General features: G+C 48.2%; 1 protein-coding gene across 1 annotated transcript; it reads right to left on the reverse strand.

Annotated features, from left to right (window-relative positions):
- Window positions 1-413: 413 nt before the first annotated feature.
- Window positions 414-931, reverse strand: LOC126950425 (coiled-coil-helix-coiled-coil-helix domain-containing protein 2-like). The gene has a single exon (XM_050783902.1). It carries the CDS (start codon window positions 929-931, stop codon window positions 476-478), a length of 456 nt encoding a protein of 151 aa, XP_050639859.1. The 3' UTR covers window positions 414-475.
- Between the last annotated feature and the right edge of the window lie 11475 nt (window positions 932-12406).

Genomic DNA, 12406 nt, shown 5'->3' on the forward strand with positions numbered 1-12406 from the left:
CAAGCGTGAGCCACCGCGCCCAGCCCTAGCCTTGGTTCTTTGCTCCTACAAAATGCTAGAAAAAAAAGGCCTGCCTGGTCCCTAAACAGACCTCCAGGGACCATATTTAATCAATGAAAACTCTATACCTGGGTGTGCTGACAAAGAACATTTTCCGATTTGTAAAGTTACTCGTTTTTTGGGTTTGTTTGTTTGTTTGTTTGTTTGGAAGAAAATGACTTTAATTAACTCACAAAGAATAAAATCATAACAGCTAGTTTAAGGAGACCACACAAACATTTGCCCAGCCCCAAATTCTACAGAGTAGGAACCCCCCGCCCCGCTTCCATTTCAATTCTGAAGCAAGGAAGCTAGGCATGACAGGAGAGGTTTAACTGATGGTTACACTTTATACTTCACTATCAATTCTATTTTTATACTGAATTAATTTAGTTATGAGAGCTGATTTTCCATCTCTCCAGGTTGAACTTCTCGATTAGGCCAATCCGTGTGCAAGTCGGCACTGTTTCAGCACCTCACTGAAACCCTCACAGAGCTTGATGTCACCCTGGTTCTGGGCACACTCCGGAAACTGTTTGATCTCATAGAAGCAAGGCTGCTGCTCCTGTACCGGCTGGGTTCCCTGAGGCTCCTGGTAAGGGATGTCAGGTCTCCCAGGCTCAGCATTACTTCCTCCACTGAAGCCCCCAGTAATGGTGTGACCCAGTGTGTGCCCCACAGCAGAGCCCACAGCCACGCCAACTGCAGTGGTTGCCATCTGGGCCATCAGACCTGGCTGCCGGGGCGCAGCAGCAGAATAGCCAACAGCAGATGGGGGTGCCGCTGCTGGTGGCTGAGCGACTGGTGCTGGCCTGGGTGCAGCTCTCATCTGAGGGGTCCGGCTGGCCTTAGGGGCCATGCGGGAGGTGCGGCTTCGGCTTCCACACGGCATCCTAGGTACGCGACGGCTCGGTCTCAGGACGTGTCAAGTTACTTGTTTAACAAGCAAAACAAAATACATTCTGCAAAGAAACAAGAAACCATCACAGCTAGGTTTAGATTTAATGAATTACTTTTATTGAAAAGAAGAAAACTGCACGAGAAGTGTACAAAACTCCGGAGTGGGGGGAAAAAAAAAAAACAGCAAGCATATCTATCTTTTCTTTTTCTTTTTCTTTTTTCTTTTTTTCTTCTTTTTTTTTTTTTTTTTTTTTTTTTGCGACAGAGTCTTGCTCTGTTGCCAGGCTGGAGTGCAGTTGCATGATCTTGGCTCACAGCAACCTCCGCCTCCCGGGTTCAAGTGATTCCCCTGCTTCAGCCTCCCAAGTAGCTGGGATTACAGGCGTGCACCACCACATCTCTACAAAAATAAGATAATTTTTGTATTTTAGTAAAGACGGGGTTTCACCATGTTGGCCAAGATGGTCTCGATCTCCTGACCTCGTGATCCGCCCCCCTCGGCCTCCCAAAGTGCTGGGATTAGGGGCGTGAGCCACCGCGCCCGGTCTAAGCACATCTATCTTTTCTTCTTTTTTTTTTTTTTTTTTTTTTTTTTGAGACGGAGTCTCGCTCTGTCGCCCAGGCTGGAGTGCAGTGGCCGGATCTCAGCTCACTGCAAGCTCCGCCTCCCGGGTTTACGCCATTCTCCTGCCTCAGTCTCCCGAGTAGCTGGGACTACAGGCGCCCGCCACCTCGCCCGGCTAGTTTTTTGTATTTTTTAGTAGAGATGGGGTTTCACCATGTTAGCCAGGATGGTGTCGATCTCCTGACCTCGTGATCTGCCCGTCTCGGCCTCCCAAAGTGCTGGGATTACAGGCTTGAGCCACCGCGCCCGGCCTATCTTTTCTTCTGTCATTCATCTTCTGTGGAAGCTGAAGATGCATCGTTCTTCTCCTGTTTATCTGAAGGGCCCATCGTGATCCATAATTCCTTATTTCTCTTAATATTTTCAAATATCTTTTGGGCAAGCTATCAAGCAATCCGCTTGGCCCATAAGTGATTTTCCAGTCCTTTATTTTATTTTATTTTATTTTTATTTTATTTTTGAGACAGGGTGTCACTCTGTCTTCCAGGCTGAAGTGCAGTAGTGCGATCTCAGCTCACTGCAACCTCCACCTTCCAGGTTCAAGCAATTCTCCTGCCTCAGGCTCCCGAGTAGCTGGGATTACAGGTGCCCACTACCACACCTGGCTAATTTTTGTATTTTTAGTAGAGATGACTTTTCACCATGTTGGCCAGGCTGGTCTGGAACTCCTGACCTCAGGTGATCTGCCTGCCTCGGCCTCCCAAAGTGCTGGGATTACAGGCGTAAGCCACTGTGCCCAGCCGATTTTCCAGCAGCATTGTGAGCCGAAGCTGTCCCTGTCCTTGACTGTGTGAAAATGTTTACCTGGGAATTGTCACCTGTAAAAAAAAAAAAAAATCCTCTCGCACAGGGAGGTTTGCCATCGGTTTTCTTTTCCAGACCTGGCTATTTTTTTTAATGCTGAAATAAAATGTTATAGCTAAGGGATTTCAAGCACACCTCAAGGAACTTCACATTACAGGGCAGAAGGAGCAAGCTGCCCAGCGGAAAGGGGCCCCCAGGGTCCCCTCAAACCTGGTGGCAGCCGCATGATTGCTGGGGTTTATGTGCTAGAGCCGTGTTCTCACATTTACTACTCAAAAATGCACCCCTGGCTGAGCGCAGTGGTTCACACCTGTAATCCCAGCACTTTGGGAGGCCAAGGCGGGCAGATCACTTGAGGTCAGGTGTTCAAGACCAGCCAGGTCAACATGGTAAAAGCCCATCTCTACTAAAAATACAAAAATTAGCCGGGCATGGTGATGTGCACCTGTAGTCCCAGCTACTCTGGAGGCTGAGGTGGCAGAATCGCTTGAACCCGGGAGGCAGAGGCTGTAGTGAGCTGAGATCGTGCCACTGCACTCCAGCCTGGGTGACAGAGTGAAACTCTGTCTCCAAAAAAAAAAAAAATACACAAAATGCACCCCTTTGGCCAGGCGCAGTGGCTCACACCTGTAATCCCATCACTTTGGGAGGCCAAAGCAGAAGGATTCGCTGAGCCCAGGAATTCGAGACCAGTCTGGGCAACAAAGCGAGACCCCCGCCCCTACAAAAAAATTAAATTAGCTGGACGTGGTGGTGCATGCCTGTAGGCCTAGCTACTCAGGTTACTGTGGGAAGATCACTTGAGCCCAGGAGTTGGAGGCCACAGTGAGCTATGATCATGCCACTGCACTCCAGTCTGCATGACAGCACGAGACCCTGTCTCAAAACAAGCAAACAAACAGGAGACCCCGGAGATGGCCTGAACTAATATTTGACCTGATTACACCATTTGCCAAATGCTGGTAGCCAGGTTTTTGTTGTTGTTATTGTTGTTTTATTTTGGGTTTTTTTGTTTGTTTTGTTTTGTTTCTTTGAGACAGAGTCTCATTCTATTACTCAGGCTGGAGTGCAGTGGCTACATCTCAGCTCACTGCAACTTCCGCCTCCCAGGTTCAAGCGATTCTCCTGCCTCACCCTCCCGAGTAGCTGGGATTACAGGCACACGCCACCACACCCTGCTAATTTTTGTATTTTTAGTAGAGATGGGGTGTCACCATGTTGGCCAGGCTGGTCTCGAACTCCTGACCTCAGATGATTCGCCCGCCTCGGCCTCCCAAAGTGCTGGGATTACAGGCGTGAGCCACCGCACCTGGCCTGGAAGCCGGTATTATTGGAGGAGGTGCAGGATGGAATTCGAGTTCCTTTAGGGACCTCAGGCAAGTCACTATATCTTCATGGTACTCAGTCTCTCATCTCCTCCAGGGCTGCCCGACAGCCTCTTCCAGCCCTGGCATTTGTGATTCCGGTGTCTGTTGTGAGAGTGTGTGCTGGTAACAGCCCTGTGCACTCTTATCTCAGGAAAGATTCCATTTAGATTCCTTGTTAGAAAACATGTTGGGTTTCTCGTGGAAAGCGATGATTTATGCTGAAAGTCGCCTCTGCAGCAGGAAGCTGAGATTTCCCTCCCTGCCCCATTTTTTTCCCAACTCCTCCAGACTCATTTGGCCTGAGTGCAACAGAATAAAAGAGGAAAGTTGAATATCGGCTTCGCCGGGTTCATTTTGCAAACCTCACTTAGATTTAGCATTAGGTTTAGGGCTAGGGTGGGGCTTGTGTTAGAGTTAGGATTGAGGCTAGGGCTGTTTTTTTTTTTTTTTTTTTTTTTTTTTTTTTTTTTTTTTTTTTGAGACGGAGTCTTGCTCTGTGCCCCAGGCTGGAGTGCAGTGGCGCGATCTCGGCTCACTGCAAGCTCCGCCTCCCGGGTTCACGCCATTCTCCTGCCTCAGCCTCCCAAGTAGCTGGGACTACAGGCGCCCGCCACCTCGCCCGGCTAATTTTTTGTATTTTTTAGTAGAGACGGGGTTTCACCGTGTTAGCCAGGATGGTCTCGATCTCCTGACCTCGTGATCCGCCCGTCTCGGCCTCCCAAAGTGCTGGGATTACAGGCTTGAGCCACCGCGCCCGGCCTAGGGCTGTTTTTAGGATGGGGATTTGGTTCAGGAATAGGGTTAGGGATAGTACTAGAGTTAGGTGAGGGTTAAGTGATGGCTAAGGCTAGGATTCAGGCCAGGTTTAGGATTTGAGCAGGGTTAGTCTTAGGATTAGGCATAGGGATAGGGCTAAAACCAGGGCTAGGATTAGAGATACTCGTAGGCTTAATTTTGTTTATTTATATATATATTTGTTGAGACAGAGTCTCTCTCTGTTGCCCAGGCTGGAGTGCAGTGGCTTAATCTCAGCTCACTGCAACCTCCACTTCCCAGGTTTAAACAATTCTTGTGCCTCAACCACCTGAGTAGCTGGGACTACAGGCATGCTCCATCATGCCTGGCTAATTTTTGTATTTTTAGTAGAGATGGGGTTTCACCATGTTGGCCAAGCTGGTCTCAAGCTCCTGGCCTCAAGTGATCTGCCTGCCTTGGTCTCCCAATGTGCTGGGATTACAGGCATGAGTCACTGCACCTGGCCAGTAGGCTTAATTTTAGTATTAAAATTGATGGATTTGCTTGGTCAGGGATCCATCATCTCCTTGTGCTGTTTCTTCCTTCTGACTCTTTGGCAGTCTTCTGTACCCTGCAAAGCCACAGGGGCACAGCTGCCCAAGGCCATGGGAACCCACCTCTTGCACCAGCATGACCGGGATGTGAGACATGGAGTCAAAGGAGATCATTTCAGAACTTTAAGATTTGACTGTCAGCCAGGCGCAGCGGCTCATGCCTGTAATCCCAGCACTTTGGGAGGCTGAGGCGGGCGGATCATGAGGTCAGGAGATCGAGACCATCCTGGCCAACATGGTGAAGCCCCATCTCTACTAAAAATAGAAAAAAAAATTTAAAAAACTAAAAAAAATAAAAATTAGCTAGACATGGTGGCATGCACCTGTAGTCCCAGCTACTCAGGAGGCTGAGGCAGAGGAATTGCTTGAACCCAGGAGGCAGAGGTTGCAGTGAGCTGAGATCATGCCACTGCACTCCAGCCTGGTGACAGAGTGAGACTCCGTCTCAAAAAAAGATGAAAAAAAAAAAAAAGATTTGACTGCCCTGCTGGATTTCAGACTTGCAAGGGATCTGTAGCCCCTTTGTTTTGACCAATTCCTCCCTTTTGGAATGGGTGTATTTACCCAATGCTTGTCCCCTCCTTGTATCTAGGAAGTAACTAACTTGCTTTTGATTTTACAGGCTCATAGGCAGAAGGAACTTGCTTTGTCTCAGATGAGATTTTGGACTTGGACTTTTGGGTTAATGCTGGAATGAATTAAGACTTTGGGGTACTGTTGGGAAGACACGATTGTTTTTGAAATGTGAAAGAAACATCAGATTTGCAAGGGGCCAAAGGTGGAATGATATGATTAGGCTTTGTGTCCCCACCCGAATCTCATCTTGAATTATAATCCCCCAAATCCCCATAATCCCCATGTGTCAAGGCAGAGACCAGGTGGAGGTAAGTGAATCATGGGGGCGGTTTCCCCCATACTGTTCTCATGATAGTGAGTGAGTGCTCACAAGACCTGATGGCTTTACAAGGCCTCTTCTCCCTTCGCTCAGCACTTCTTCCTGCTGCCTTGCGAGGCAGGTTCCTTGCTTTGCCCTTCGCCTTCCGCCGTGATTGTAAGTTTCCTGAGACCTCCCCAGGCATGCTGAACTGTGAGTCAATTAAACCTCTTTTCTTTATAAAGAAAAGTGACTCTCTTGGCTGGGCGCGGTGGCTCAAGCCTGTAATCCCAGCACTTTGGGAGGCCGAGACGGGCGGATCACGAGGTCAGGAGATCGAGACCATCCTGGCTAACACGGTGAAACCCCATCTCTACTAAAAATACAAAAAACTAGCCGGGCGAGGTGGCGGCGCCTGTTAGTCCCAGCTACTCGGGAGACTGAGGCAGGAGAATGGTGTAAACCTGGGAGGCGGAGCTTGCAGTGAGCTGAGATCCGGCCACTGTAGTCCAACCTGGGCGGCAGAGCGAGACTCCGCCTCAAAAAAAAAAAAAAAAAAAAAAAAAAAAAGAAAAGTGACTCTCATTCAAGTGACTTCATTGCCTTTCATCTTCCAGCATATCCTGTTAGTTACTGACTTTTACTTTTCAGAGATAATTTACTCATAGCCAAATGCACAGATCTTACCTGTATTATTCAATCAGTTTTGACAAATCAAATTCCCACGTAACGGGCACCTCTGACAAGATACAGAACATTTTATCACCCCGGAATGTTGCCTGTATAGCTCTTCCCTAGAAGCTACCACTGATCTGATTTCTTTTTTTTTTTTTTTTTTTTTTTTGGTACGGAGTCTTACTTTGTCACCCAGGCTGGAGTGCAGTGGTGTGATCTCAGCTCACTGCAGCAACCTCCGCCTCCCAGGGTCAAGCAATTCTCCCATCTCAGCCTCCCGAGTAGCTGGGTCTATAGGCGCCTGCCACCACGCCCAGCTAATTTTTTGTATATTTAGTAGAGACTGGGTTTCACCATGTTGGCCAGGATGGTCTCCATCTCCTGACCTCGTGATCCGCCCACCTCGGTCTCCCAAAGTGCTGGGATTACAGGTGTGAGCTACCACGCCCGGCCCTCTGATCTGATTTCTATGGCTATAGGTTGGTTTTACCAGTTCCAGAACTTAAATGAAATCATACATCGTAGACTGTTTGATCTAAGATTTTTTTGTCGTCGTTTTTATAGAGACAAGGTCTGGCTCTCTCGCCCAGGATGGAGTGCAGTGAAGTGATCATAGCTCACTGCAGCCTCAAATTCCTGGGTTTAAGTGATCCCCCTGCCTCAGCCTCATGAGTAGCTGGGACTACAGACGCATGCCACTATATATGGCTGATTTTTTTTAATTTTTGTAAAGATGGGGTGTCATTATGTTGCCTAGGCTGATCCGAAACTCCTGGGCTCAAGCAATCTGCCTGCCTTGGCTTCCCAGACTGCTAGGATTACAGGCATGAGCCACCATGCCTAGCCTAATACTTTTTTTAAGCAGCACAATATTTTTCAGGTTTATTTATGTTGCTTGTATTCTACTGACTTTTTTAGTACAAGACTTATATTCTGATATTTTTAGTACCAGGTCCTTTTTCACTATCTGCCCAAAGCCTGTCACAATTAATGTATAAACCTACCCTGTCTACAGTGTTAGCTGTGACCTTGGTTCTCATACAAAGTGCTCTGCTGAAACACCTGTTTCAGACAATTTCTACACTTAAATTTGCTTTGATTAAATAAAAGAGGGATCCATAATTTATTCCAAGTGAGATGTCATACCTCACATGTCAGCGCCTTCTTCATTAACCCATCCAATTTGCACCGAGAAGACTTGGAATAGAATGTGTGTGGCAGGTAATGGAGGTTTGACGGGGGGTAGAGGGTGGAGAAAGCACTTCCCCAATAAGTGTGGGGAATGTTATCTTTCTGGAAGCAGAGCATCTGGTCAGAGGTGGCTTGGCATAATGAAGAGACTGCCAAATACAGAGCTGGGAGAAGGCTGGGTGTAGTGGCTCACACTTGTAATCCCCACGTTTTGGGAGGCCAAGGCAGGAGGATTCTTGAGGCCAAGTTTCAGACCAGCCTGGGAAACATAGTGAGACCCTATCTCTTAAAAAAAAAAATTTTTTTTTCGATGGATTCTTGGTCTGTTGCCCAGCCTGGAGTGCAGTGGCACAATCTCAGCTCACTGCAACCTCCACCTCCCGGATTCAAGCAATTCTCCTGCTTCAGCCTCCGGAGTTGCCTGGATTACAGGATTGCCCACTACCACACCTAGCTAATTTTTGTATTTTAGTAGAAACGGGGTTTCACCATGTTGGCCAGGCTAATCTAGAACTCCTGACCTCGGGTGATCTGCCCGCCTCGGCCTTCCAAAGTGCCGGGATTAAAGGCATGAGACACTGCGCCCGGCCATCTTAAAAAACCTTTTTTTTGGCCAGGCACAGTGGCTCATGCCTGTAATCCCAGCATTTTGGGAGGCTAAAGCGGGAGGATCACGAGATCAGGAGATCAAGACCATCCTGACTAACATGGTGAAACCCCATCTCTACTAAAAATACAAAAAAATTAGCTGGGCATGGTGGCGGGCACCTGTAGTACCAGCTGCTGGGGAGGCTGAGGCAGGAGAATGATGCGAATCCGGGAGGCGGAGCTTGCAGTGAGCCGAGATTACACCACTGCACTCCAGCCTGGGGGACAGAGGGAGACTCCCTCTCAAAAAAAAAAAAAAAAAAAAAAAAAATTTAATTAGCTGAGCATGGTGATGCATGCCTGTAGTCCCAGCTACTTGGAAGGCTAAGGTAGTAGAATGACTTGAGCCCACAATTTCAAGGCAGCAGTGAGCTGTGATCACGCCACTGCACTCCAGCCTAGGCGACAGAGCAAGACCCTGTTTCTAAAAACAGATAAATAAAAAGTTGGATTAAAAATGAGTTTTAGGGGGCCTGACGTGGTGGCTCACAGCTGTAATCCCAGCACTTTAGGAGGCCAAGGCGGGCAGATCACAAGGTCAGGAGATGGAGACCATCCTGGCTAACACGGGAAACCCCGTCTCTATTAAAAATACAAAAAAAAAAAAAAAAAAAAAATAGCCGAAAAATAGCCGGGCATGGTGGCAGGCACCTGTAGTCCCAGCTACTCGGGAGACTGAGGCAGGAGAATGGCATGAATCCATGAGGTGGAGCTTGCAGTGAGCCGAGATTGCGCCACTGCACTCCAGCCTGGACAACAGAGCAAGACTCCATCTAAAAAAACTAAAAAATGAGTTTTAGATCCAGCTTGCTCACCTGGCTTCACAACTTTTGGCCAATCACCTAAGGTCACCTCCTCCATAAAATGGGGATGACATAATTGCCATTGCAATAATAACTAGCATTCGGATATTGCCTTAGAGAGCAAATGAGACCCTGAAAAATAGCAGACGCTCGCTAAAAGTTAAATGAATGTAATCAGAAGTGCCTTGTAGTCTGGGTGAGGTGTCTCACACCTATAACCCCAGCACTTTGGAAGGTCGAGGCAGGCAGATCGCTTGAGGTCAGGAGTTCGAGACCAGCCTGGCCAACATGGTGAAACCCCATCTCTCTAAAAAAAAAAAAAAAAAAAATTAAAAAATTAGCTGGGTGTTATGGCTCACACCTGTAGTCCCATCTACTCGAGAGGCTGAGGCAGGAGAATTGCTTAAGCCTGGGAGGTGGAGGTTGCAAAGAGCCCAGATTGCACCACTGCACTCCAGACTGGGTGACAGAGTGAGTCCCTGTCTCGACAAAATTAAAAAATAAAGTGTGTTGTAAACTGTAAAGTGTGCGTTGAAGCCGCTGCCCATGGGCTGCAGGGACAGGGACAGGTTGCACGGTCACTCCTCAGGAATCTTGCAAAGTTGGCTTCGTGGAATAATTCATCCACAGACCTTCCCTTGACTGCGTCATGAACACAGGAGTTTTTCCAAAACCCAGCCTCGCCGCAGAGCCGTCCATTCAGAATCTCTAGGCAGGGCCCTGAAGCTGACTGCTTTTAGCTTTCCTGAGTGATTTGGATGTCCCATCGGGGGACAGCACTGAGGGGCGGCTGCTCCTTTTTGAGGAATGGACCTTATACAGGTAGTATGAGAAGAGTAATTCCCCAGAGAGTAGACACCCTTGGGCCTGCTTTTTTTATTAATAGAGAAAGAGTCTCACTCTGTCTCCAGGGCTGGAGTGCAGTGGTGCAATCATAGCTCACTGCAGCCTCGAACTCCTGGCCTCAAGTGATCCTCCCAGCTCAGCCTCCCGAGTAACTGGAACTACAGGCACACACCACCACACCCGGCTTTTTTTTTTTTTTTTTTTTTTTTTTTTAGACATAGGGTCTCACTATATTGCTCAGGCTGGTCTCAAACTCCTAGCCTCAAGCAATCCTTCCACTTCAGCCTCCAAAAGTGCTAAGATTACAGGCATGAGCCACCCACTGTGTCCAATCTAAGCTTTCTTTTTTTAAGCAGCGTAATGTTTTTCAGGTTTACTTATGTTGTTTGTGTTCTACTGACTTTTTTTTTTTTTTTTTTTGAGACGGAGTCTCGCTCTGTCGCCCAGGCTGGAGTGCAGTGGCGCGATCTCGGCTCACTGCAAGCTTTTCACGCCATTCTCCTGCCTCAGCCTCCCGAGTGTACAGGCGCCCACACCGCGCCCGGCTAATTTTTTGTATTTTTAGTAGAGACTGGGTTTCACGTGGTTTTCCTGACCTTGTGATCTGCCAGCGCCCGGCTACTTTTTTTAGTGTAGGACTTATAGTCTGACTTTTTTACTGCCAGGTACTTTTAGACCGGGTTTCACTCTGTCTCCCAGGCTGGAGTGTGCTGGTGCAATCATGGCTCGCTGCAGCCTCCAATTCCTGGTCCCAAGCCATGCTCCTGAGTAGCTGGGACTGCAGGTATACATCACTACCCCTGGGTAAGTTTTTTAATTTTTTTTCTTTTATTTACTTATTTATCTATCTATTTATTTTTTTTTTGAGACAGAGTCTCACTCTGTCGCCCAGGCTGGAGGGCAGTGGCGCGATCTCAGCTCACTGCAACCTCCACCTCCTGGGTTCAAGCAATTCTCCTGCCTCAGCCTCTCAAGTAGCTGGGACTATAGGCATGTGCCACCACGCCCAGCTAATTTTTTGTATTTTTAGTAGACACGGGCTTTCACCGTGTTAGCCAGGATGGTCTCGATCTCCTGACCTCGTGATCCTCCTGCCTCGGCCTCCCAAAGTGCTGGGATTACAGGTGTGAGCCACTGCACCCGGCCTTATTTTTTTATTTTTTTAGTGCAGGATCTTGCTATGCTGCCCAGGCTGATCTTGAACTCCTGGCCTCAAGTAATCCTTCTTCCAGAGCCTCCCAGAGTACTGGCATTAGAGGTGTGAGACACCATGCCTGGCTTGCTTTTCTATCAATGCGTGTCACTACCTTCCACAGGTGGGCTGACGCCTGGAGGCCAGATGGTGGACACCAGCCCACAGCAAGGTACTGATGAAGACGGTGTCCACTGTGGCCACGTGCTGCCACCTCCCAGAACTCCAGGGAAGCCCGGGGGGAACAGCTGTGCAGACAAGTTCATGCTCACCAAGTGTGCTCTCTGTACCCCGATCATCCCTGCCTTCCTTAGAAATTACTTGAAACCGTGTAACCAGTTTAGACCGATGGACTGTGTGAACTTGTGAAATATATATTTAGTCTTCGTCCCCTTTCCTGGCACAGAACTCCTAACATCCTTAGAATCCTTAAAGGGATCATCTTTTTGTATGTTAATGAGTTGATTAATGGTGGGCCTCCCTAGGGTGGCTTCAGGATAGGGGCTAGTCACCCAAAGACCAAGAAAGGATTAGAGGGCTGGGACTTTCAGCCCCACCCCTAACCTCCAGGGAGGAGAGAGGGGCTCAACGGTGACCTGAATCACCAATAGCCAGTGACTTAATCAGTCATGCCCTATGTAATGATTCTATAAAAACCCTAAAGGACTGGGTTCAGGAGGCTTCCAGAAGGCTGAACATGTGGAATTTCCTGGGGGTGGGGGTTGCACCCAGGGATGGCATGGAATCTCTCCATCCCTTCCTCCGTACCTCGCCCTGTGCACCTGTGAAAGGAAAATATCTTGAGCTCCTTGAAGCTGGGATCTGCTCAGGGCAAATCTGCCTCCCATCCTATCCAAAGTCATCCCTCAGCTCACTGAGATAGATGCATATCTGACTGCCTCCTTTGGAAAGGCTTCTCAGAAACTCAGAAGAATGCAACCATTCCTCTCTCACCTATCTATGACCTGGAACCCCCTCCCTGCTTGCAGTCTTCCAGCCTTTGCTTCAAGTTGTCCTGTCTTTCCAGACCAAACCAATGTACTTCTTACATATATTGATTGATGTCTCATGTCTCCCTAAAATGCATAAAACC

This window comes from Macaca thibetana, chromosome 3 (assembly GCF_024542745.1).
Source record: "Macaca thibetana thibetana isolate TM-01 chromosome 3, ASM2454274v1, whole genome shotgun sequence".
NCBI lineage: Eukaryota > Metazoa > Chordata > Mammalia > Primates > Cercopithecidae > Macaca > Macaca thibetana.